At 38.1% G+C, this 24,637-nt stretch overlaps 1 protein-coding gene across 4 annotated transcripts in view; it reads left to right on the top strand.

Annotated features, from left to right (window-relative positions):
* The window catches only part of LOC124722032 (neither inactivation nor afterpotential protein G-like), a 271,109-nt gene that overhangs the window by 5,770 nt on the left and 240,702 nt on the right, over positions 1-24,637 (top strand). For all 4 annotated transcript variants that reach the window (XM_047247220.1, XM_047247222.1, XM_047247221.1 and 1 more), the window contains exon 3: positions 21,892-22,100. In XM_047247220.1, coding sequence (XP_047103176.1) covers positions 21,892-22,100 — 209 coding nt within the window. The remainder of the gene's footprint in view (positions 1-21,891; positions 22,101-24,637) is intronic.

Genomic DNA, 24,637 nt, shown 5'->3' with positions numbered 1-24,637 from the left:
CACAGATAATTTCCCTCTTCCTTTGGGCAACCAGTTACTTTGAGTTACTTCTTCCAATCTAAACTTAAATATTGACATCAACTTTGAGAATTTCTCATGTGTAGCAGTCTCTATGTAAACATCTTCTGATGGTTCATTGGTTAGCTGTGTAACAAATTCAGACCTTTTTGTCTTCCAGTAAATGCGTTTTATGTAAGTCTTTTTATTTTATTTCCTACAGCTATTTTTAATATTAAGTCCTGACTGGAGTGGCGTGAAGACCAAGGTTATCTAAAACATCACATTTTATTTCTTTTTGTCACTATATAAATCATGGTTAACGATGTACATTTGGTTATGCTTATGGCTGTTGGCTGTATGTATAAATGTGTAGGATGTTCAACAATATGTTTCACAACCCATCTGGATTAACTGGGAATGGTAAATACATAATGCAGTTAGTCTTTCTCTCATTTACCATATCTGTATCCTGCTACCAGTGCATGTCAGTGTGAGTGTGTTGAGTGTAATGTCACCACATGTGTGTACTTAAATCAACTGCCAATGTATCAGTGAGGGTCAGCCACTAGAGGCCACCTGTAGGAAGTGTGCACATGACACAGTCTTCACTGCACTGTCTGCTAGTGACTTGTGCCTATATATTCATGAAGCAGTGGTGTCTCACTCTCAATATGTTTTATTAGTTTGCACCTCTCACATCAGTTGTTCTGTGTATCACTTATGCTGCACCTTCTGTATGATTCTTATGGCTTGTTACATGTCAGGTCATGAGAGGCTTACATCTACACTATATTTACATCTATATCGATACTCCAGCACTGAAAGACCTGAGTTGAAACAAGGCCCCAGGAGTAGACAAAATTCCATTAGAACTACTGACGGCCTTGGGAGAGCCAGTCCTGACAAAACTCTACCATCTGGTGGGCAAGATGTATGAGACAGGTGAAATACCCTCAGACTTCAAGAAGAATATAATAATTCCAATCCCAAAGAAAGCAGGTATTGACAGATGTGAAAGTTACTGAACTATCAGTTTAATAAGTCACAGCTGCAAAATACTAACATAAATTATTTACAGACAAATGGAAAAACTGTTAGAAGCTGACCTCAGGGAAGATCAGTTTGGATTCCGTCAAAATGTTGGAACACGTGAGGCAATACTGATCTTATGACTTATCTTAGAAGAAAGATTAAGGAAAGGCAAACCTACGTTTCTAGCATTTGTAGACTTAGAGAAAGCTTTTGACAATGTTGACTGGGATACTCTCTTTCAAATTCTAAAGGTGGCAGGGGTAAAATACAGGGAGCGAAAGGCTATTTAGAATTTGCACAGAAACCAGATGGCAGTTATAAGAGTCGAGGGGCATGAAAGGGAAGGAGTGGTTGGGAAGGGAGTAAGACAGGGTTGTAGCCTCTCCCCAATGTTATTCAATCTGTATATTGAGCAAGCAGTAAAGGAAACAAAAGAAAAATTTTGAGTAGGTATTAAAATCCATGGATAAGAAATAAAAACTTTGAGGTTCGCCGATGACATTGTAATTCTGTCAGAGACAGCAAAGGACTTGGAAGAGCAGTTGAACGGAATGGACAGTGTCTTGAAAGGAGGATATAAGATGAACATCAACAAAAGCAAAACGACGATAATGGAATATAGTCAAATTAAGTCGGGTGATGCTGAGGGAATTAGATTAGGAAATGAGACACTTAAAGTAGTAAAGGAGTTTTGCTATTTGGGGAGCAAAATAACTGATGATGGTCGAAGTAGAGAAGATATAAAATGTAGACTGGCAATGGCAAGGAAAGCGTTTCTGAAGAAGAGAAATTTGTTAACATCGAGTATAGATTTAAGTGTCAGGAAGTCATTTCTGAAAGTATTTGTATGGAGTGTAGCTATGTATGGAAGTGAAACCTAATGAGGAGGTATTGAATAGGATTGGGGAGAAGAGAAGTTTGTGGCACAACTTGACTACAAGCAGGGACCGGTTGGTAGGACATGTCCTGAGGCATCAAGGGATCACAAATTTAGCATTGGAGGGCAGCGTGGAGGGTAAAAATTGTAGAGGGAGACCAAGAGATGAATACACTAAGCAGATTCAGAAGGATGTAGGTTGCAGTAGGTACTGGGAGATGAAGGAGCTTGCACAGGATAGATTAGCATGTAGAGCTGCATCAAACCAGTCTCAGGACTGAAGACCACAACAACAACATCGATACTCCACAAACCACCATAAGGTGCATGGTGGAGGGTACCCTGTACCATTACTAGTAAGCCATCTTTGTGTTACTTGGATTGGTTTTATGAATTACTTGGTTGTTACACAATTGCCAATGAGGATGGTATGGTTTCCACATGCGCAGTTTTAAGTGAGGCTTCATCAAGTTTATTCATTATAGATGCCATGCTATTGGCCCTGATTGAACAGTTTACTTTGGCAGTGACTACTTTGTCAGCTTCCATTAACAGACAGGGTACCATTCCACTCATCTATCCACCCACATATCTTTCATGTTGCCCCTTTGCAAGAACTTGCACCTCTTACTTTTGGTCAAGTGTGCAGTTTATTGTCCAACTACCATTACGAACAGATGCATGCAATAGTGGCACAAGTTGAACCTTACCAATGCCACAAGAAACCAGCCCAGCCATACAGGGCTTGGGCAGTTGAACTTCACGGTCTTAGCCATAAGTGTCAATTTATTAGTGATACCCATAATGATCCATATGCAGGCTCTATGGTATGTGACACAATTATCTGTGTGACTCCAGACAAGGAAGTATGTCACAAGGCTTTACTCTGTGAGAAGCCCCAGTGGCAGAAGTTTTGCAACTAGCACAATCTTTTGAAGTTCATTGGGCAGCATGTGATCAATTTGAAGCATGGGGCAATGTGGTAGTAGCGTCACAAGATGTGCCCACTAGGACGACATATAGCTTGCAGAAGGAAGCAACAGTGGCTGTGGTAAACATGCAGGCCCAGTGCCTAGTAGACCAAACCTGGCTCAGGCAGCTGTAACTACCACAGTACCACCATTACTGTTCTCTGTTTACATCTTGAACTTTTTGTTTTGTCCATCATGAATGTTTGGCATGCCCTAAGTGATGGATACTTGTAATGATTCCCAAAATACTGACCACATCACCTCCGTGTGTCATTTGCTGAAGGTTGCTCAGCATATGGACATTGATGTAAATAGTTTGACATGGGAATTCTCCCAACTTGTTTATTGAGTTAATTGTTTTTTTTGCCAAGTGCTCCAGCTACAGATCAACACAGAAGCTGCAGTGACATTATCGAATTCTCAAACCTATGTGAGTTTAGGCTAACCACTATTCCCACTGGTTACATGGAAATTGGTCAGAATATTTCACTTTTGGGAGAATTTACAACATCTACCTCTTACAGATCAATGGTTTGTTCCATTACATTTTTGGTGGTTGCTGATGCTGGTATTGAGACCTTGTGTGGAATGGATACATTTTACTCATTTGGAATTTCTATCACCAATACAGTTCACCTTGTGTCCAATCAGGTACCATATTCTTAATTGGAAACACTGTGTGAGGAGTTTTTGGACTCATTTTTGAGAGGTATAGGGTGTGATATGAATTTTTCTGCTCATATGTTTTTGATATCCATAGCTTGGTCTTGTTTTTGTTGTGAACATCCTATACTTGTCACCCCAAAAGATCAAGTGAAAGCAGAATTTGACAGAATTCAATCTCTAGGGGTGGTACAACTTGTTATGGCTAAAGAATGGTCACCTCTGCTGGTTGTAGTTTGGAAGCTGTCAGGGAAACTTTGCCTCTGTGGTGACTTTGGTGCTACTGTCACATGTAGTTGGTTGTCGATATGCATCCTCTCCAACGCCAGGAGGAGCTGTTGGCAAAAATATCGGATGGCCAGTACTTTTCTAAAGTTGATTTGTCTGAAGCATATCTAGAGGTTCCTGTGGACAAAGAGTCTCAGCAAGTTCTGGTTTTGAATACTCCTTTTAGTAGAGATCTATTTGTTTATTAAATGTCTTTGCCAAAGTTAAAGAACATCTGAAACTCTCTGGCAGATTACAACTGCATGCTAGACCAAGGCTCTGTGACGATCCTCCTATGATCTTTCACTGAGGGCATCACCCTCTCCGCTTTATCAACATAACTCAATAAATCACTAATATTACCCCTAGAGGCAGGTACAAGCAATTCTCTAACTTTCTGAGGCAACCTAGTTTCCAAACTCAAAATTATTGGTTCAGTACCTAGCTCTTAGTGCAAATATTTCGGTTTGTTTATCCATAGCTGACAGAAACCTTTCACAGTACCCTTCCTAGAGTCAAATCTCTCTCCTCCCCAAAATTCACTCAAAATTCTCTGCTGCTTCTCTTTGGACCAATATTCATCTAAAAATGCTTTCTCAAAGCTATGCCACAAAGTACAACCATTAGCTACCTAAGCTGCTCATCCATAAGCATTCCCTTTCAAAAAACCTCTCACAAATGACATTTTCTCTTTGTCATTCCATGTTTCAGGCAAATCATTAAATTCTCTAATGAAATCCAGTGGATGCACTTCCCCATATGGTTCAAAATTATTAAAGTTTTTACAGCTAACAGATGAGGGACTGTTTGGGACACTACATGCTCTATGCTTTTGATTTTGTACCTCTTCCATCTTGTTATTCATTTCAGCCAATTTTGAATCTACATTTTTATTTATTTATGCTAGTTCTTCCTCCACCACTATGGCACACTTGGTTTCTACCTCTGTTTCAGAATCATTTTTAATCAGATTGATTCTCAAGTTTAACCCTGTTTTCAGCACAAAATTTCTTGGCAGCTTTAACTTTGTCCTTACACTGTTTTTCAGAAACCTCCACCCTCCTACTATAGGCATCACAAAGCTTCTTTCTCTCTTCTACACATTTACTACTCATCAATGTTAATTTCTCATTAGTGTGATGTAGTACTGTCTTTATCTTTTAATCACAATCTTTAGCTACCACCTCAACCATGTTATTTAATTCTGAAACATTAGAGCTGACTACCTTAATCTCCTTTTTAATTTCTTTCCTCAGTTCATACTTTAAGTTAACCATGTCAGTTCTAATGCTATCAGTTTTCTTTTTCATACTACTAATGTCTTCTTTCATACTACTTTCCACCCTACTAATGTCTTCTTTCATACTATTTTCCACCATACAATGTCTTCTTTCATACACATACTACTCAAACTACTCATAATTTGCCTTAACTCCACTTCCACTTTTCCATCTGCCACAAACTTTTGCCCTTGCTGACTTTTGCTACTAGATTCCTCCTCTTTAACCTTAACGATCTCATCCACTTCAGTACTGTTTTCATCCATTTTGCTCACATCACCACACAATGTAGATGATGCTTTTATCATTTCATCTAGAATAGGACTTTTGTCCCCATCATTCAAAGTTACATTTATGTCTGCTTTATAACCACTATCGTTTACAGAATTAGTCCCACTTAGGTCTTTCTGTTCATTTAAAAACTTAACATCTACAACTTTGTTCTCAGTCACACTGTCTCATTTGTTAAGGCCACTCATTATGTATCACTTAATGTAAAATGGTTTTTGCTATGAAATTACCTTATTCTTATTCACTCACCTCCTGCTGCTCTGCTGCTGCTTCAGTTGTCATCTCAATTTGTCGTCTGCTGGAAGTTGTAATTCTCTCGGCGAGGTGTCTTGTTTACCTCTGTGTCCACCTGCATGCTGATTGGTTGCTCCTGTACTCAGTGGCTGCTTTGATAGTACCCATTTGCTGACTGACAGCTGTCCTACTGTGGCCATGGAACTCATGTGCTGATTGGCTGTTGTGTCTCCTTCATTAAAACTGTACTGTAAACCACTCGAGTTCACTGTTGAAAGTTTGCAAGTTTTAAACTATTGTGCCCAATTACAATAGTCCTCACCCTGGGCATCATAAGTGACATTCATCTGCTTTATTTCTTTGTTTATTGTCCTCATTGTTGACGTACTGAATTGATACACTGGCTGAAAAAGTGGTGGTGGAAGTAGAGCAGTGACTACTTTAAATGATGTAACCAACAGGTGCATATTTGCATTTCATAGTTCTTTACTATCACTCTTCACAACCCCCCAAAAATACACAGTTATATGGCCAGTGCTCTATTATTTAACTTTTGATAAGTCTCATTAATAGGTTGCAGGCAAACATCTACATACTGCTACAATAGTTTACTGTTGAACATCTACGAGCAGTAAAAACCTAACCACACATTTCACAGTTCTTCAAATAAATTGAACGGACACTGTCATTGTTTTAACACATGGACTATTGCTGTAACACATATTTCACAGTTAAGTTGATGCATTGTTGTTGATCTAACCTATACGGGATTCTTGTCTGAAACTTGGCTATGGACTGAGTGTCTTGTGACCAAAAACCGGGCCCTTTGATATCACCACAATAATAGAGCTGGCTTTGCTAACATGTTTTCGAATAGAGCCAAATATATCCTTTAAGAATACTATTAGTTGTTCCTCCAAATGTTAACAATTAGTACAGAATTTATATTTGTTTATAAGTCAGCAATAGAATTTAAGCTATGAAACAATTACTAATTTCACCCTATAACAAAAGATACTAACTAGTAATATTCAAAATAAATTTAAAAATCTATTACATACATAAAACTAAGCACAAAATTAGACCTGCTGTTGAAATCTTTAAAACTGAGGGCCAACGTTTCTCTTTTATGAAAATGCAGATTATACTCACGTATTTCAATGGTAATTAGTTAAAAGTGAAAAAATGAATTTTGAGGAGGCAGATGACAAAACAAGAGGGGAAGTAAAAAATATCCCAGCTTACTTCATCACAGCTCAAACATAGGAACTTTGCCTTTTGTGGGAAAGTGCTCTACCCAAGCATGACTCATTAGATTAGATTAGATTAGATTAATACTAGTTCCATGGATCATGAATACGATATTTCGTAATGATGTGGAACGAGTCGAATTTTCTAATACATGACATAATTAGGTTAATTTAACAACATATTTAAGTTAATATAACAAATTTATTTTTTTGTGTTTTTTGTTTTTCTTTATTTTTTATTTTTATTTTTTTTATTTTTTAAATATTTTTTTTTCTTTCTTTTTTTTTTCTTAATTTATATATAAAAATTCCTCTATGGAGTAGAAGGAGTTGTCATTCAGAAATTCTTTTAATTTCTTCTTAAATACTTGTTGGTTATCTGTCAGACTTTTGATACTATTTGGTAAGTGACCAAAGACTTTAGTGCCAGTATAATTCACCCCTTTCTGTGCCAAAGTTAGATTTAATCTTGAATAGTGAAGATCATCCTTTCTCCTAGTATTGTAGTTATGCACACTGCTATTACTTTTGAATTGGGTTTGGTTGTTAATAACAAATTTCATAAGAGAGTATATATACTGAGAAGCTACTGTGAATATCCCTAGATCCTTAAATAAATGTCTGCAGGATGATCTTGGGTGGACTCCAGCTATTATTCTGATTACACGCTTTTGTGCAATAAATACTTTATTCCTCAGTGATGAATTCCCCCAAAATATGATGCCATATGAAAGCAATGAGTGAAAATAGGCGTAGTAAGCTAATTTACTAAGATGTTTATCACCAAAATTTGCAATGACCCTTATTGCATAAGTAGCTGAACTCAAACATTTCAGCAGATCATCAATGTGTTTCTTCCAATTTAATCTCTCATCAATGGACACACCTAAAAATTTGGAATCTTCTACCTTAGCTATATGCTTCTGATTAAGGTCTATATTTATTAATGGCGTCATACCATTCCCTGTACGGAACTGTATGTACTGTGTCTTATCAAAATTCAGTGAGAGTCCATTTACAAGGAACCAGTACCTCATCTCCTACCTTCTAAACTTCACAGCAACTCTCCTGCGAAACTTTCAGAACTAGCACCCCTGGAAGAAAGGGTATCGCAGAGACATGGCTTTGCCACAGCCTGGGGGATGTTTCCATAATGAAATTTTCACTCTACAATTGAATGTGCACTGATCTGGAACTTCCTGGCAGATAAAAACTGTGTGCTAGACTGAGACTTCAACTCGGTCCCGAGTTCAAGTCTTGGTCTAGCACACAGTTTTAATCTGTCGGCAAGTTTCATAACAGCACACACCCTGCTGCAGGGTAAAAATTTCATTAAGGAACATCTACTGTGTAACTGGTAGCAGGTGCGCAGGAAGCTCTTGGGTCTAAATCAGTGTCAATATGGATTCAGAAAAGGGAAGTGTATAGATGGTGCAGTTAATACTGCTTTTGAATTGTAGAAAATTTGACAACAAAGTATGCAGTTGTACTCATGATTGACAGTCTTCGGTGGCCAGCAGTGTTCGTATGCCTTTGAGATCTCTCATGGTCCCCAAATGTCTGTATAAGAGCTTTGTAGATTATTGTAGTGGACATAGCATTCAATGGCCTACAGGGCACAATGTGGTAATCAGAAAGGTTACCAAGGACTGTCCTCAAGGCCACTGTTATGTGGTCTTAGTATTGTACACCTATTACATCTGTTAGACTGGGATGCTACTGAAGGTGTTGTCACATATGCAGATGACATCTTAGTAGTTGTGTCTGCAGACTCCAGTTTGATACTTGAGGAAAACGCAAATGATGTGCTTCCTCAGATGCAGCATTGGCACAATAGCAACAAGCTTACTATAGCTGTTCATAAAACCACATACATACTTCTGAAGGGAAGACTTTCTCTTGTCAGAAATCCTTCCCCGGGGCTTGAAAATACCTGCAAAATGCAGCACTGTTTATACATATTTAGACATTCTTCTAGATGAGAAAAGAAACTTTCTAGAACACATACAATTATTTATTCAGAATGCAGCCAAAGTTATGCATAAGATTTCCTGTGCTGGTACTGCTGACCATAAATTAGTGTTGCATGTGGTGCGGTCATACCACCAAGCTATCTTCAGTGCCATTGTGGGCTTTGCTGCCAGTGTCTGGGTGCATCGCCTTAGACTAGGCAACTACAAAACAATACTGTGAAGAATTCAGTGGAACATACTTCTGAGGCTCACCAGCACCTTTCACACGCCACCTGCAGAGGATTTACTTGTGATCCTTGGGTATGTCTGATGGATACTTTGGTACATTGCAAGGCAGTGCTGAATTGGTAATGGCATTAGCAATATGATTGTGTATATGAGATCAGAGGAATGCATTTTACTGATAAAAGACATTTACGATCCTGAACATTTGATTAATGGCAGTCTGACTGGGACACCAGGAGCACTGCAAGATGTATTTACAGCATATTCCCAAGCATCAGGGACAGGTTCAAACTGTGCAACATTGCCCATACTCAAGGTGTGGTGCACCATGGGCCATATCCCAAACATCTGCATTCAGTGGGATGTACCAACACACCAACCTGTGAATGTGGAGAGGAAGGTTCTGCTGATCAGGTCGTTCTCAGATGCCCACTTTTTTTTTTTAGATAGAAAGAGACTGCAGACAATTAGACTGTGATCTGCCAGCAATTGTAAGTGACCAAATTTGTGGAATAAAGTTAATATGATAGCTTATTGGACATCTAAAAGGCAACTGCTTAACTTCCAGTCTATAAGATCAAGTTGACACTCTGAATATCAAAATAAAGTCAGCAAGTCACAAGAAAGCATTTCCTCATGAGGATTGCTGAGACATTCACAATGCACATACCAGTGTGGGTGATGTAGAATAGTGTAGCAACAATAGGATTAGAAGTAGATATAGTTGTAGATAGTCAGCAAACCTGGACTTCTTCTGAGGCTGCCAGTAACATATCTAGTAATGTAAGATGGAAGTTATTGACTTGATGACATCTTTGCTATCTGGATTGAAGGTGAGGACACCTTATTCACATTCCCACAGAACCTCAACTTTTCCTCCATTTGCTTCACCTGGTCCTACTCAACCCAACAAGACACCTTCCAAGATGTTGACTTTCACCTCAGAGACAGCTACATCAGTACCTCCATCGATATCAAACCTGCTAACCACCAACAATACATCCACTTCAACAGCTGCCACCCATTCCATATCAAGAAGTCCCTTCCATACAGCCTAGCCACCCGTGGTCATCACATCTGCAGTGATGAGCAGTCTCTCTCAAAATATACTGAGAGTCTCACCAAAGCCTTCTCTGACTGTAATTATCCTCCCATCTTTGTACAAAAACAAATCTCCTGTGCCTTATCTTTCCAGTCTCCCACCACCTCCCAAAATCCCACAGCCCGGCTACAGAGGGGCATTTCCCTCGTAACTCAGTACCATCCAGGACTGGAGCAACTGAATTACATTTTCCGCTGGGGTTTTGATTACCTCTCATCATGCCCTGAAATGAGAAATGTCCTGCCCATTATCCTTCTATCCTTCCCACCCCTCTTACCATGGTATTCCACCATCCACCGAACCTACACAATATACTTGTCCATCCTTACACAACCCCTGCTCCCAGTCCCTTACCTCATGGCTCGTACCCCTGTAATAGACCTAGATGCAAGACCTGTCCCATACATCCTCCTACCACCACCTACTCCAGTCCGGTCACTAACATCACCTATCCCACCAAAGGCAGGGCTACCTGTGAAACCAGTCATGTGATTTACAAGCTAAGCTGCAACCACTATGCTGCATTCTATGTAGGCATGACAGCCAACAAGCTGTCTGTCCGCGTGAACGGCTGCTGACAAACTGTGGCCAAAAAACAAGTGGACCACCTTGTTGCTCAACATGCTGCCAAACATGACATCCCTCATCTCACAACCTGTGCCATATGGATCCTTCCCCCCAACACCAGCTTTTCTGAATTGTGGAGGTGGTAACTTTCCCTGCAATACATCCTACATTCCCGTAACCCTTCTGGCCTCAACCTTCATTAGTCACTGTCCTCACACATCCAGCCCCCTCCCTGTTCCCATTCCAGCACTTCACAGCCATCATTTCACTGCCACACCCAGTCTTTACATTTCTTTTTATTTCTTCTTTTTATTCCTCTCCTTTCTGCTACTTATCCCCTCCCCCCTCTGCACCTTCTCTCCTGCCCTCCGTCTAAACTGCAACACTTCACTGTCCGCCACTCCCACCATACTACCCCTCCCCCTCCCCACCACAGCCTCCTCCTTACCCCCACCCAGTCACCACTCCCATCATGCACAGGTGCTGCTGCTCGCAGTGTGGTTTCAGCTCTCTGACACTGCAGACGTGTGTGCAAGTTGTGTTTGCATGAGTGTGTGTGCATGTGTGTATATGTGTCTACTGCTGACAAAGGCCTTAATAGCCGAAAGCTATAATTGTGTGAATCTTTTTGTTGTGCCTATCGCGACTCAGCATCTGCGCTATATGGTGAGTAGCAACTTTCTTTCTCTGGTATTGTCACTTCGAGCTTGGGTTAATTCCCTTTATTTTATGTTATTTTTTAACTGAATCTTATTTTTCAAATGTTCTGTTTTACTTCTACATTAATATTCCTAATGGCTGCTGTTAAAATGATTTACTATTACATACACAATATAAAACATTGTATGTCACCATGATTAACGAACATGTACAACTTGTTTAGAGTTTCCAGATAACTGGTCTAAAATTTGTAACAACAAACTGAATTGAATTGAATTGAGCTCCTTTTGGTCTCTACCAGTATTTTTGTGTCTTCTTCTTATGTGGCTAGCATTGATGCTATTTTACAGTGATTTTTTTGAGCAACAGACTATACCTGCCCTGGGTTGCATTAATTATCTGGATAATACTATTGCCATGGGCTCCTTGTCAGCTGATCACTTAAAAAAATTGTGGACTTTGTTTTTTGTCTTGCAGTCTGCAGTCTTACACTGTAACCTCACAAAATGTCAGTTTTTTCAACCACCTATATTTATTTGTTGTTCAAGGTCTCATGGGATGGGATTTGCCCTCTGCCAGATCTCATCTCCTCTGCTACATCTATTTCTCGTCCCTCATCCGCGATGGAGTTTCAGGCCTTCCTAGAAAAGATAGCTGACTACCATGAATTCCTGCCATAGGCAGCCACATTGGCCCACCTGTTGCATGCCTTGTTATGCAATAATGTACCTTTTCGCTGGAGCCAGGATTATGAGTGTGCTTTTCAAATGTTGAAAGCCAGACTGCTCTCAACCCCTTGTTTAGCTATGTTCTCTGTGGATCAGCTCATAGTTTTGGCAACTGATGCCTCACAGTACAGCCTCAGCACTGTCCTAGCACACCAATATGCTGATGGCTCTGAATGACTTGTTACTTTTGCCTATAAATCTCTCACTCTGCCCCAGCAGCGTTACTCTCAGGTGGCAAAAGAGACTCTTCCCATAGTCTACGCTGTCCAGAAATTTCATGATTTTTGTATGGCTCCAAGTTTCACCTTATTACTGACCATATACTCTTGGTTTCCTTGTTCAATCCTCAAACTTCCTTGCCTGACAAAGCAGCACACCAACTCCAACAATGGGCACTGTTCTTGTCTTGCTATGTCAATGTGGATGCCTTGTTCTGCCTTCCTGGGGTTCCTGATCCCAACTTTGATCATGAAGAATTGCTTTCCTTCCATCATGATACTGAAATGCAAATTGCAGTGAAGGGTTTCCCAATTATTAGTGCATGAATAGCAGCTACTGTTGCCACTGACCCAGTTTGTTGCCATGATGTTTGGTTTATTCAAATGGCCAGATGAACCAATGGGTCAGAACTCAGACTTATGGTATTTCCTCTCCGCTTTCAATGGTGTTTTGTTGTTGTCCATGCAAACCTCTCTCCCAGAGTAGTCATTCTCACCATGTTACAGCATAAGGTTGTGAGCAGTGTTCCTGAGAACAGGCAGCTCCCAGGATGTCGCTGTACCCCTGGCATGTGCGCTTCATTACAGGATCATTTAGTAATCGCGAAAGCGTTACGGAGATGATAGATAAACTCCAGTGGAAGACTCTGCAGGAGAGATGCTCAGTAGCTCGGTACGGGCTTTTGTTAAACTTTCAAGAAGATACCTTCACCGAAGAGTCAAGCAATATATTGCTCCCTCCTACTTATATCTCACGAAGAGACCATGAGGATAAAATCAGAGAGATTAGAGCCCACACAGTAGCATACCGACAGTCCTTCTTTCCACGAACAATACGAGACTGGAATAGAAGGGAGAACCGGTAGAGGTACTCAGGGTACCCTCCGTCACACACCGTCAGGTGGCTTGCGGAGTATGGATGTAGATGTAGATGTAGATGCTCCACACCAGCCATGGGAATGAATTCATGCAGAGTTTCCCAGTCCCTTCTCAAATTCCTAATGCCCCTTGGTTGTGCATGTATTTTCCCAGTTTCCTTACATTCTCCAGTGTGTGCCATTGTCGGCTGTGGTCACTATTCATATGTGTTTCAGGGTGCCCTCTTCGGATGATTTAGAGGTGTGCTGCATCCTGCTACTAGTGTGCTCAAGTGTGAGTGCACTGAGTGTAGTGTCACTGTGCATGTGTACTTAAATCAACCACCAACTGTATCAGTAAGGGCCAGCCACTAGAGGCCACCTGTAGGAAGTGTGCACGTGGCACGGTCTCTGCCATGTTGTCTCCCAGTGACCTGCATCTGTATATTTGTAGAGCAGTGCTGACTCTTTCTCACTATGTTTTTACCACCCACATCAGCTGTTCTGTGTATCACTTACGTCGCACCTTCTGTATGATTCTTTTGTCTTGTTACATGTGGAGTCATGCTTATTTACATTGTTGTTCAGAGGCTTATGAATGAAGCCACATTTGTGTTACTTGAATTGATTTCATGTATTACTTGATTATTACAATAATTATAGCTAATAACTGTATTTCTTCAGTTAATGAAATAATGCAGTTTATAGCTTTATGCACAATCCCTTTCATGATATATATGTATGATGTAACACCTCTCATCGTGATTCTGGAACAATTGCATCGTAGGCTGCATGACTTAAAAGCAATATATATTATTTCAGACCCTCTACATGAATTTGCCATAATGCAAACCAACAAATTATCTTATGGTCATTGTACTTTATTTCTTATAGACTGAACATTATGGTGGACAACTGGAAAAATATAGCATTGCTTACCTTGGGTGCTTTTTGAAGTTTATTATATTCTTTTTGGTTGTTTTTCCTATGGTGAAGCACGCTTAAATTGATGAGAAGCTTAATTTTTTGTTCAACCACTACATTATCCACAGTGAACAAGATGGTACAGCTGGCTGTAAGACACTGACCTTGCATTTGGGAATATGACATTTCAAATCCTCATTCATATTTAGGTTTTCTGTGGCTTCTTTAAAATGCTTAAGGTATGCTGGGATGCCTCCTCTAAAAAGGAGATTTTGTTTCATTTCTTGTGACCTCTTTGTCCACAGTGTGCTAACCCTTAAACTTTCTTCTGTAAGCTCTCACAAAAAATAAATAAATAAAATAAAAATAATAAATGTAAGAAGAGAAAAGTACTGTATTGATAACTTCTGTGTGTGTAGTTTTTCAGAACAAATTGGTAAGTGCATTGTTGAAGTATATAGATTCTCTTCTATTACTCTTTTTCTGTTTTTGCCCCTTAATATTATGACACAGTTATGTTTTACTGAGCCTTTTGACTCTTCCTCTACATTATAAATCACATAGTTTAACTGTACACACTGTTTTGTTCACATAGTCTGGCTGAAAACCTCCACAGTGCCCATCATGGCTACTTGATAGTAAAAGAATCTTATAGAATTTTCTTTTATGGTTTATTACAGAATGTATTCTTAAATGATCACTTGAGATGTGATAGTTTAAATTTCATCATTGCTTTGTTTCCCAAATTTAGCAGAGATGTTATGTCACCTTGAAGCAACTTGTAAATAAACAGTGTGGCTACTAACAGGCATTTTAATGTAGTAATTTTCATACACATGATCCACAAATGCTGAGAGAAACTACATTACTCTCAGTTTTTTTTAAAAATATTCAGAAAAATATTTCAGTAAGAAGCATAACAACATTCTGCTGAGGTAAAGACCAAAGGTACATTTTTGTGGACAGAATTTGTTTAGCAGATTACATGCATCCACATTCCAACAATTCCCCATACCAGTACTGGTTTTTAGATGCCACAAATAGTTTCTCAGTCTTTTCTCAACTCGTCTTTCATTGACTGTGAGTTTGCCCACTGTCATTTCTCTGAGATTTTTAAAGTGATATAACTCAGAGTTTTGATCCTTCAGTTCATTTACAATATATTTTGGTCACAAAATTTTAATTTATTTCTTTCTAACTCATCCCACACAACCTTCCGCTTTTTAAACTAATTATGGTATTTTTAGCATCTATCAAACATTACAGTTTTTCCCCTTTGCTATTAACCATATTCCTTTATATTATGAATTGTGTAAGCCTGGTGATGGCTGCTCTGAGTTACACTCTTTCCTCAGGTGTCAAATCTCTTTTTATCATTTGATATCATGTATTGCTCTGTTGTTTATACATATTATGAACAGACACAGAAATCCCAGTTCCTTTGGAAAACAATAATTTCCTATTTTACATGACACATAAACTCACCTCTATAGCAGAGATAGATAAAGAATGACTATGCAGTAATGCTCAGCTCATAGGTAAGATGGTATGAATCCTCGTGGTGGAAAAATTTTCACTACCAGTATTTGGAAGGCAAGGGGAGGAGAGATGGCTGCATAAAGTTACTGATCACCAATATTTGCATCATTGCCCACAATTAAATTCTAAACTTCTTCACAGGGTGTCATGAAGTGAGGTATCTTACGAAGTGAGGGAATGTGACACTGTTGATGATGATCCATCTGTCAGTTGGGGACATAGAGCTCAGTGAGCTCCGGGTGCCATTGAAGAGAAGTGGGCTATGTGCTAGCACCAGGTTTCACCCTCTCCCTTCCTTTCACCCCAACAACACAATAACAAAACTACACAGTACAAGTGCTCATAATACTCATCTACACAACACATCCAAGTCTTTTTCCAATTTTGACAGAACTACATTGTCACTGGTAAGGCTTAAACTTTCTTCTCCCCGGACCTTAATTTTGTGTCTGAATTTCTCTTTGACTTCCTGTTCTGCTTGCTCAGTGTAAAGACTGAATAACATCAGTGATATGTTACTACCCTATCTCACTTCCTTCTCAGCTTCTGCCATTCTTTCACATCCTTCAACTCTTATAACTACAGTCTGATTGCTATATAAACAGTAGATAACTTTTCACTCCCTATATTTTATCCTCGCTACATTCAAATTTCTGAAGTGTGTATTTCAGTAAACATTATCACAAGATTTCTATAAACATACAAATGCTATAAATGTAGATTTGCATTTCTTCAGTCTATCTTCTAAGATGTCAAAGAGTCAGTATTTTGTTGCATATTCCTAGACTTTACCATAGCACAAACTGATCTTCCCCATTGTTGGCTTATACCAGTTTTTCCATTCGTCTCTGAATAATTAGTGTTAGTATTATACAATCATGGCTTTTTAAATAGCTGTTAAACTAGACAGCCTTAAATTGCATTAAACCATGCTGCTTTCCATGCAGTCCTGCCTTATACTTGATATTAAGCTTACAAGTGGAGGCCATGATGTTGGGATCATGGATTTATTTCAAACTGTGTACACCCTTAGTAGGCCATTAAAACAACATAATGTACAAGTAATAGGGTGCACTACTCTGGCAATTCCTAGAAAATTGCAACATAAGTATTACACAGCTATTATGTAACTGATGTATCTACGCAAAGTTCCGGGCTGTAAGATCTCATTGTGGTCAAGTGGTTAGTGATTGCACATACCAAGAGGGTCGTAAATGAGGAAACAGTACAAATCCTGCTAACACAAGTTTTTTAATCTATAATTTTTTATCACTGTTCATGTTATCTACTTTATATGACATAAAGAGACAATATAATGGAAAAATACCTATGTGCATTTTCATGAAGTCGTAGTGAATTTCATGTTATTCATCTATTTACTCTTTTTAATTAAATTTTGAAGGATGAGGGACAGGCTTGGAAAGCCCAAGTCAAACAAATCTAGAGAAAAAAGTCATACCACAAAACCAATAGTAAATGGGCTATCTGATCATGACACACAGCATCTTGTGTTAAATGTTGAACTCGATAGATGTTTACAATACTTCTGTCTCAAATGGAAAATACAAAGCATTCATTAATAAAGTTACCTCCACTTTTGAAAATTGTTTTCCTCTAAAGGTAACTCAAATCACACATAAGTAAAAAGAATACCATTGACTACACAAAGAATAAAGATATCATTTGGGACAATAAGAAGACTGCATCTACTATCTAGAAACAGCTCTGATGTTGCATTGTAATGCATTACAAAAAATACTGTAAAATATTGTAGCAAGTAATCCAGAAATCAAAGCAGCTTTATTATGAGAAGAAGATAATCATATCAGGCAAAAAAATAAAAACTGTATGGGATATAGTGAAGACAGATAGGTAGGACCAAAAAGGAAGAGGAACATATAGCTTTAAAAATAAAAGAGAGTTTCGTAACAAGTGCATGCAGTGTTGCAAACCTCTTAAACAAGTACTTCATTTCTGTTACTGACAGCTTGGGGTTATCTGGTTTGGTGAATAACACAATGGAATATCTAAGACCAGTCTTGAAAAATAACTTAAATAAACTGGAAATGACACATGTCCCAAAGAAATAGCTTCCTTCATAAAATCCTTAAAATCTAAGTATTCTAGTGAGTACGATAACATATCAGCAAAGTTAACCAAAGAGTGCTCATGAGAACTGTGCTCTATCTTAAGTTATTTGTGTAAGCAATCTCTCATCAGTGGAACATTTCCAGACTGGCTAAAATATGCTGAAGTTAAGCCTCTTTAGAAGAAGTGGGATAAAGAGATGCCATCAAACTGTTGACCAATTTCACTTTTGCTGGCTTTCTCAAAAATATTTGGAAAGGTTGTGTTCAAGTATCTCCTTAAGTATCTGACTGTAAATTATATATTGTCAAAGTCACAGTTTGGATTTCTTAAGGTTTCTGATATAGAGAAATCTATTTAAATGTACAGTGAGAATGTACTTAATTCATTAGATAATAAATTAGAGGCTACTGGCATTTTTAGTGACCTATGAAAAGCCTTTGACTGTGTGAACCATGCCATTCTCTTAAGTAAATCAAAATATTACAGTGTCACTGGCAGTGCTGTGAAATGGTTTGAGCCTTAACTAACTAATGGGAAACAAAGGGTGTCATTGCGAAATACCTGATCAGTAAGCAATCAGTTTCCATCTGACTGGGAGTTAATTACATGTGATGTTCCTCAAGGGCCCATCTTGGGTCCATTCCTTTTCCCTTTTGTACATTAATGTCCTCTCGTCTGTTACACTGCAAGATGCTAAGTTAGTTTTGTTTGCAGATGATACAAACATTGCAATAAGTAGCAAGTCAAGTGTAGATTTAGAAATGGCAGCAAATTAAATTTTCACTGACGCTAGTAAACAGCTTAAAGCTAATTCACTGTCATTAAACTTTGAAAAGACCCATTATATGCAGTTCATAACCTGTAAGAGATTTCCTTCCAGCATGTGTATAACATATGAAGACATGCAGATTGAAGAGGTTGACAGTGTTAAATTTCCGGGATTACATCTCAATAATGAATTCACTTGGGAAGTCATACCACAGAATTGCTTAAGCACCTAAATAAGTCTGTATTTGCAGTGAGAATGATGTCAGATGTGGGAGATATAAAAAAAATTTACATGCTTGCTTACTTTCATTCTATTATGTCATACGGGATCATATCCTGGGGTAACTCATCAAACCGAGCAAAAGTTTTTAGTATGCAAAAGTGTATAATAAGAATCATTTGTGGTGTAAATTCAAGAACATCATGTAGAAACCTGTTCAAGGAACTTTGTATTCTAACCACTGCTTCTCAGTATATTTATTCCTGAATGAAATTTGTTGCAAGTAATACGTCTCTATTTCCAATCAATAGCTCAATACATAGTATCAATACTAGGAATAAGAACAATCTACATAAAGACCTAAAATCACTTACCTCGGTTCAAAAAGGGGTCCAATATTCAGGAACACACATTTTCAATAGATTGCCAGCAACCAGTTTGAAAGACTTTTTGATAGGCAACTGCTCCTACTCTATAGATCAATATCTTAACAGAGACTGTTAAGCCAGCTTAAGTAAAAATGTTTGTTAGATTTCAGTTTTGATAGCACTTTGTCGCAACAGTCGAGATTAGTTATTTTGTGTGTGATAAATTTATTAATAATGCATAACAATGTTTCATTCTGATAGCGTATTAATTCTGTAAATATTAGCTGTTCCAGTTTACTGTATTTTATTCATCTAGTTTGGTAATCTCCTGACAAATGATCAGGGTAGAAAGTATTATATTCAAATGTTTTTTTTGTTTTTATGTTATACATTCTGACATGTTCCACACTTATGAGCATCATCTCATTTTTTGGGTCTGTGTAACGAAAACCGATTCTAATCTAACCTAATCTAAACATCAATAAATAATGTTGCAAATGATGTAATTCAGTAATATAGTGTGTCAAAATGTGCAAGACCACAAGAGTAATGTATAATTACTTGTTGGATGTGCTCTTGACATCACAGGTTGCAAGATGGTATTTGTCATACAGATATGGAAAACATAAATTGAAACAGGATCTACTACATTGAATGAATGCAGTTATCCCACATTTACAGGGAGTGTTCAGAATTTGTAAGGGAAAACACACCCTGTTGACATTTTGAAACATTTTTCTTTCTTCTGATAGTATAGATTAAAAAGTAAATTTGAGCGGGAGTCGAACTGTTACTTCGTACACGTTCATGTTAAGAAGCTTGAACGCTGATCATTTGGCTACCATGAACTCTAACATCTGGCACCTACTCACAGATACATAAGCCACTTAATAGACATATAAGACTTCTCTCATGATTTTCAGCAAATTTCCAGTGTAGTGCACCTTACTACTTGCACATTATGTTGTTTTAATGGTCTACTAAAGCTGTACAAACTCTGAAGTAAATCTGTGATCCCAACATCATGACCTCTCCTTATTAGATAGAAGATGTAGTCTCTGGTTTTTACAGTTGTATCAAACAGATGTCTATGAGATAAGCGCTACTCATAACAACATATTTTGATTCAACATTTTATTTAGATAATATGGCTTATTACCCTTATTCCTTCAATTTCATCATGCCAGTTTCATTCTTAAGAAAAGTATAGTTATTTGCTTAATGTGTTACTTAGCTATCTGTAACCTACATGGTATTTTATGCTTTGAATCAAAAGAGTACTATTATCTATCACATAAATTAATGACAGTGTAGATCTTTTAACGTAATCGCCAAAATTTGTATCTTGTGTATTGTTTTTACACAGGAACATTTGAGAATGAGGCAATGACCATAAAACAAGCAGTGATAAAAAAATAACAAAATAAAAATAAACAAATGATAAAGCTGTGGAACTGTTACTTTCTGGGAAAAATTGTGATGTTTTAGGTACCCTGTAGTCTTCAGGCCACTCCAGTGAGAACTTAATGTCAAACACAGCTGTTGTAAATACAACTAAAAGGCTCATGTAGAAAGGGTTTACCAGAAGACAAAAAGATTTGAATTGAAAAAAACAATGAAGCATTTGAAAATGTTTACTTAGAAGCTGCACATATCAAAATTCCCCATATAACGTAATGGAAAAGGTCAAGAAAAACATAACCACTTGTTGGTAATTCTGTACTCTGCATTTTCTTTTTAAGAATCTATGAAACACTTCGACAGGGTGTATTAGCTTTTTCACGTGAGGTTCAATGAAAATTTCTCTTTTGATATTTACCTTAGTTGCTGTTGTGAAGCTAATTTTGTCCTACAAAAGAAATATAAAGTGCTTAGGTGAAATGTGTAATGAGCTCTAGTTGTCTATACACAGCTGAGAAGATGACCCTCAAGTGGTTAAAATTCACACTTTAATGACTAACCACAACTTTTCTGTAAGAAAAGGAAACCTGGGTAACTATCGTACCTGGCACGTTCAGTGTATAACATATTACTGTTGTTTCTCATAATTTAGTATCCAAAGAAGGTTTTACATCCTCTGATAATACTTTTTTAATTCTCTTGAATGAACACCTACAAGAACTATTGATGAAAAGTTGTCAATTGTTTTGATTTTATGTAAACCTCACTACCAAAGCAATGGCAATATCACAATTAATACATGAACATGAAGTACTGAAGTAATATGTGATTCCATTTGAATTTAAGTATCTTGCTGTTTTCATCCGACAAGCAATCTTGGAATTAACATCTCTGCATTTTAACTGGTTAATCCTAGATAGTGTATTGAGTCATTCAATTCTGACTGACTTGGAATGTGAGTTTTTGCATGGTCTGTAATGTGATTTTCAAGTGTTAGTATTATTTATCTAGTTTAAGACCAATATATTATAAAATAGACCATAAATTCACTTAAAAAAACAACAGTTTTTCTCACATGATGTAATGCTGCAGGTCATTTTTGTTTTATTCTTTGGGTGTTTTGTTTAACATGTGTAGTAAATATATTTTACTTTACTGATACCAAAATCCAGGACCTTACAGTACTAGTATTAGCTTTTGACTACAGTTTGTCCTTTCAATTGGACAGAACTAATTTCCTAGTGCAGGGTAATTTGATCACACCTGTTAATTATCTTTTTCCGGTTGCTATAGAGAGAGAGAGAGAGAGAGAGAGAGAGAGAAAGAGTAAGAGTGGTAATTGGTGTATTAATGTATGATATGCACCCTCTTTTGTGTCACTGCAGTGGGTGCAGGAACAGCGGGTTGTGTGCTAGCTTCACGTCTGAGCTCTGAGTCACATGCTTCAGTCCTACTCATAGAGGCAGGTGGTGTACCAAACTGGCTTTCATCTGTACCACTTGCAGCTCCTTTACTTCAGGGATCCCAGTCTGAAAGCGACTGGGCCTATCGTACTCTACCACAGAAACATTCATCCTGGGGTCTCAAAGACCAGGTATGTTATCTGAAGCTCATTTTATTCATATGAATAATGAAAACTAATGAATTTTATGGCCTAGGTTAAACAGAACCATTGTTATCTGTAGTCAGCCCTTCACTTGAAAAGAATAATGTGTAAGAAAAATTTTGCGCCAATAATACCAATGAGAGTGAAGCTAACAGCATCCATTCATCACAGCAGAAACAGGATTTATTGAAGAAAATGCACAAGCAAGTAGAAAATGCAAGTCTCACAACTTCTCCTGTACTGTCCAAGAACCCAGCCCAAGATTGAGACTGTGAAGCAACTACTAGCCCAGGCAAAACAACACACAACAAGACATCCAATGAAGCTCTAAACATAAATGTTTAAATGCCAAGAAAAACAAACGAAAAATGTAAAAACTCCTAATTTATGCTGATAGCCACAGAAAAAGCCTCTCTGTTTCCCTTCGCGAGAATATGAACTTAGGTTATTCAGCATTTGCTAAACTCAGACCTGGATCTGCATTTCATTCTGTGGTAGACAACATAACCATGGAAACAAACAAATGCAAGAAAGACAACTGCTTTGTGATTATAGGCGGTGCCAGTGACGTATACAGAAATAAAAGCAAATCAGCACTGAGAAGTTACAGAAATTTATTACCACAAAGACACCACACCAATGTTATTCTAACAAATGTAGTAGTACAATATGACCTTTCAAAGTGGTTTTGTGTTAATAGGTAAATAGAAACTCACAATTCAGTGCACAAAAACTATGTAAAATTAATAGCTGTTAGCAAAACAAACTGAGATGAACACACCCAGCATGGACTACACATGGACAGGAAGGGAAAATGAAAATTAGTGAATGAAATAAAAGTTCTCTGTCCCCCATTCACCAATGATAAGGAAGCAATAGCACTAGGTTATTTTCCCGAAGCTTGTTTAGAGAAAATATGCATTGCAGCAGTGATTAATCAGGCAAACCAGGTATAAGTGAACCCTGTGAACTCTGTAATTACACATGTAGAAGATAAGTACAACAGCAAAGATAATCTTGGTTCCATTATCAACATCCACAGATGCATAAACAGAGAGGAAACCCAGGCAGCACTTAGCATGATACATCTGAATGTGCAGTATCTTAGGAAGAAACTCAGTGTACTACAGGTACTTGTAAAGGAGCATCTGCCACAAATGTTAGTATTAATTGAACATGACCTAAAATGTAATGAAATTAACTATTATAAACTAGATAGTTATGTAATGGTGAACAGTTATTGTAGGAAACAGCATAAGGTGGGAGGTGTGGCAATCTTTGTGAGCGAACATATTCTGTCTAAGAAACTTAAATTTATTGGGCAATATGGTGAAGATTGGATATTAGAAGTAAGTGGTATTGCAATTCAACTAAAAGGGCATGGAGTGAACATAGTAAAACAAAAGCTAATAGGAACATACAGACCACCTTGTGCAGATGTAATTGATTTTCCCAATAGTTTCAATATCATAATTAGGCAAAGTGGTCCCAATAACCTTACTACAGTTGGAGACCTTAACATTAATACAAACTCCAACAACATAGCTAAAATGAACTTGTAGATGTATTAACTTCATACTGTCCTAGAAATATAGTTACCATGGATACCATGGTCTCAGATTCTAGTTCTACCAGGACAGGTTATGCAATCATTAACAAACCTGCTGAAGACTCTGTTAAGTATAGTAACATAGACTTTCATCACTCAAACCACCTTACACAGCAGATAGAATATAGAAAAATAGTCTCTAAAATAATACCAAAAACTTTTGAAAAGAAGTGAGTTATGAGCAATAGTAATATCAACTCTTTGAAAGTGGGATAGAATCTACCATGTGGAAGGATCTGTGGGGTCTTGTCCACTCATCACTCATATCACTAATAGGGTGCCTAAGGGATGCAGTGTTCTTGGAATACTATACAACAATTCCATCAAATAGCATTAGTAATTTTATTTCTGGAAAGCAACTGACAATACTTAACTTTGATTACAGCAAATGTCACTAGCAACAGGCAACACGAAAACAGTAAGGTTCTTGCTATACACAAAGTCCAAGTACGCACTTAATATGGATCACGACAATCTGATAGCATATCACTAATTTTCGTTGCAGACTGGCCCAATCTGAGCAGTCGAGGCTAGCAGGAGTGGTGTTTATATTCACTTCTTCCAGGTGTCACTCTTGGCACGATATGGTCCAGTTCCGTGCACCGTTAGCCATTTCCTCACTGACTTCTCTGTTCATGCATTCCGCATCTTCATTCCATCACTTGTGGTGACGCTAGAACATTCCTCCCCTCCAAAGTGATGGACCATTGTTGTGTATGGAGTGCGGCCATGGAGGGGAATGCAGGAGTGTTTGCACCTTGATGGGCTGGAAGCTGTGGCCGCAGGCAAAATCGAGCTTCCGGCCATACCCCACCATCTTGCCTGTGCTCTGGTGGAAACGTCCCCCAAAAAATGACCAGTAGGGTACATGTCCACCTCCTGCTGCCATGAACTAGAGGAAGAAGGCAGCAACTGG

This window comes from Schistocerca piceifrons, chromosome X, assembly GCF_021461385.2.
Source record: "Schistocerca piceifrons isolate TAMUIC-IGC-003096 chromosome X, iqSchPice1.1, whole genome shotgun sequence".
Lineage (NCBI taxonomy): Eukaryota > Metazoa > Arthropoda > Insecta > Orthoptera > Acrididae > Schistocerca > Schistocerca piceifrons.
The sequence above is the reverse complement of the archived record's forward strand: the minus strand, read 5'-3'. Positions and strand labels throughout refer to the sequence as shown.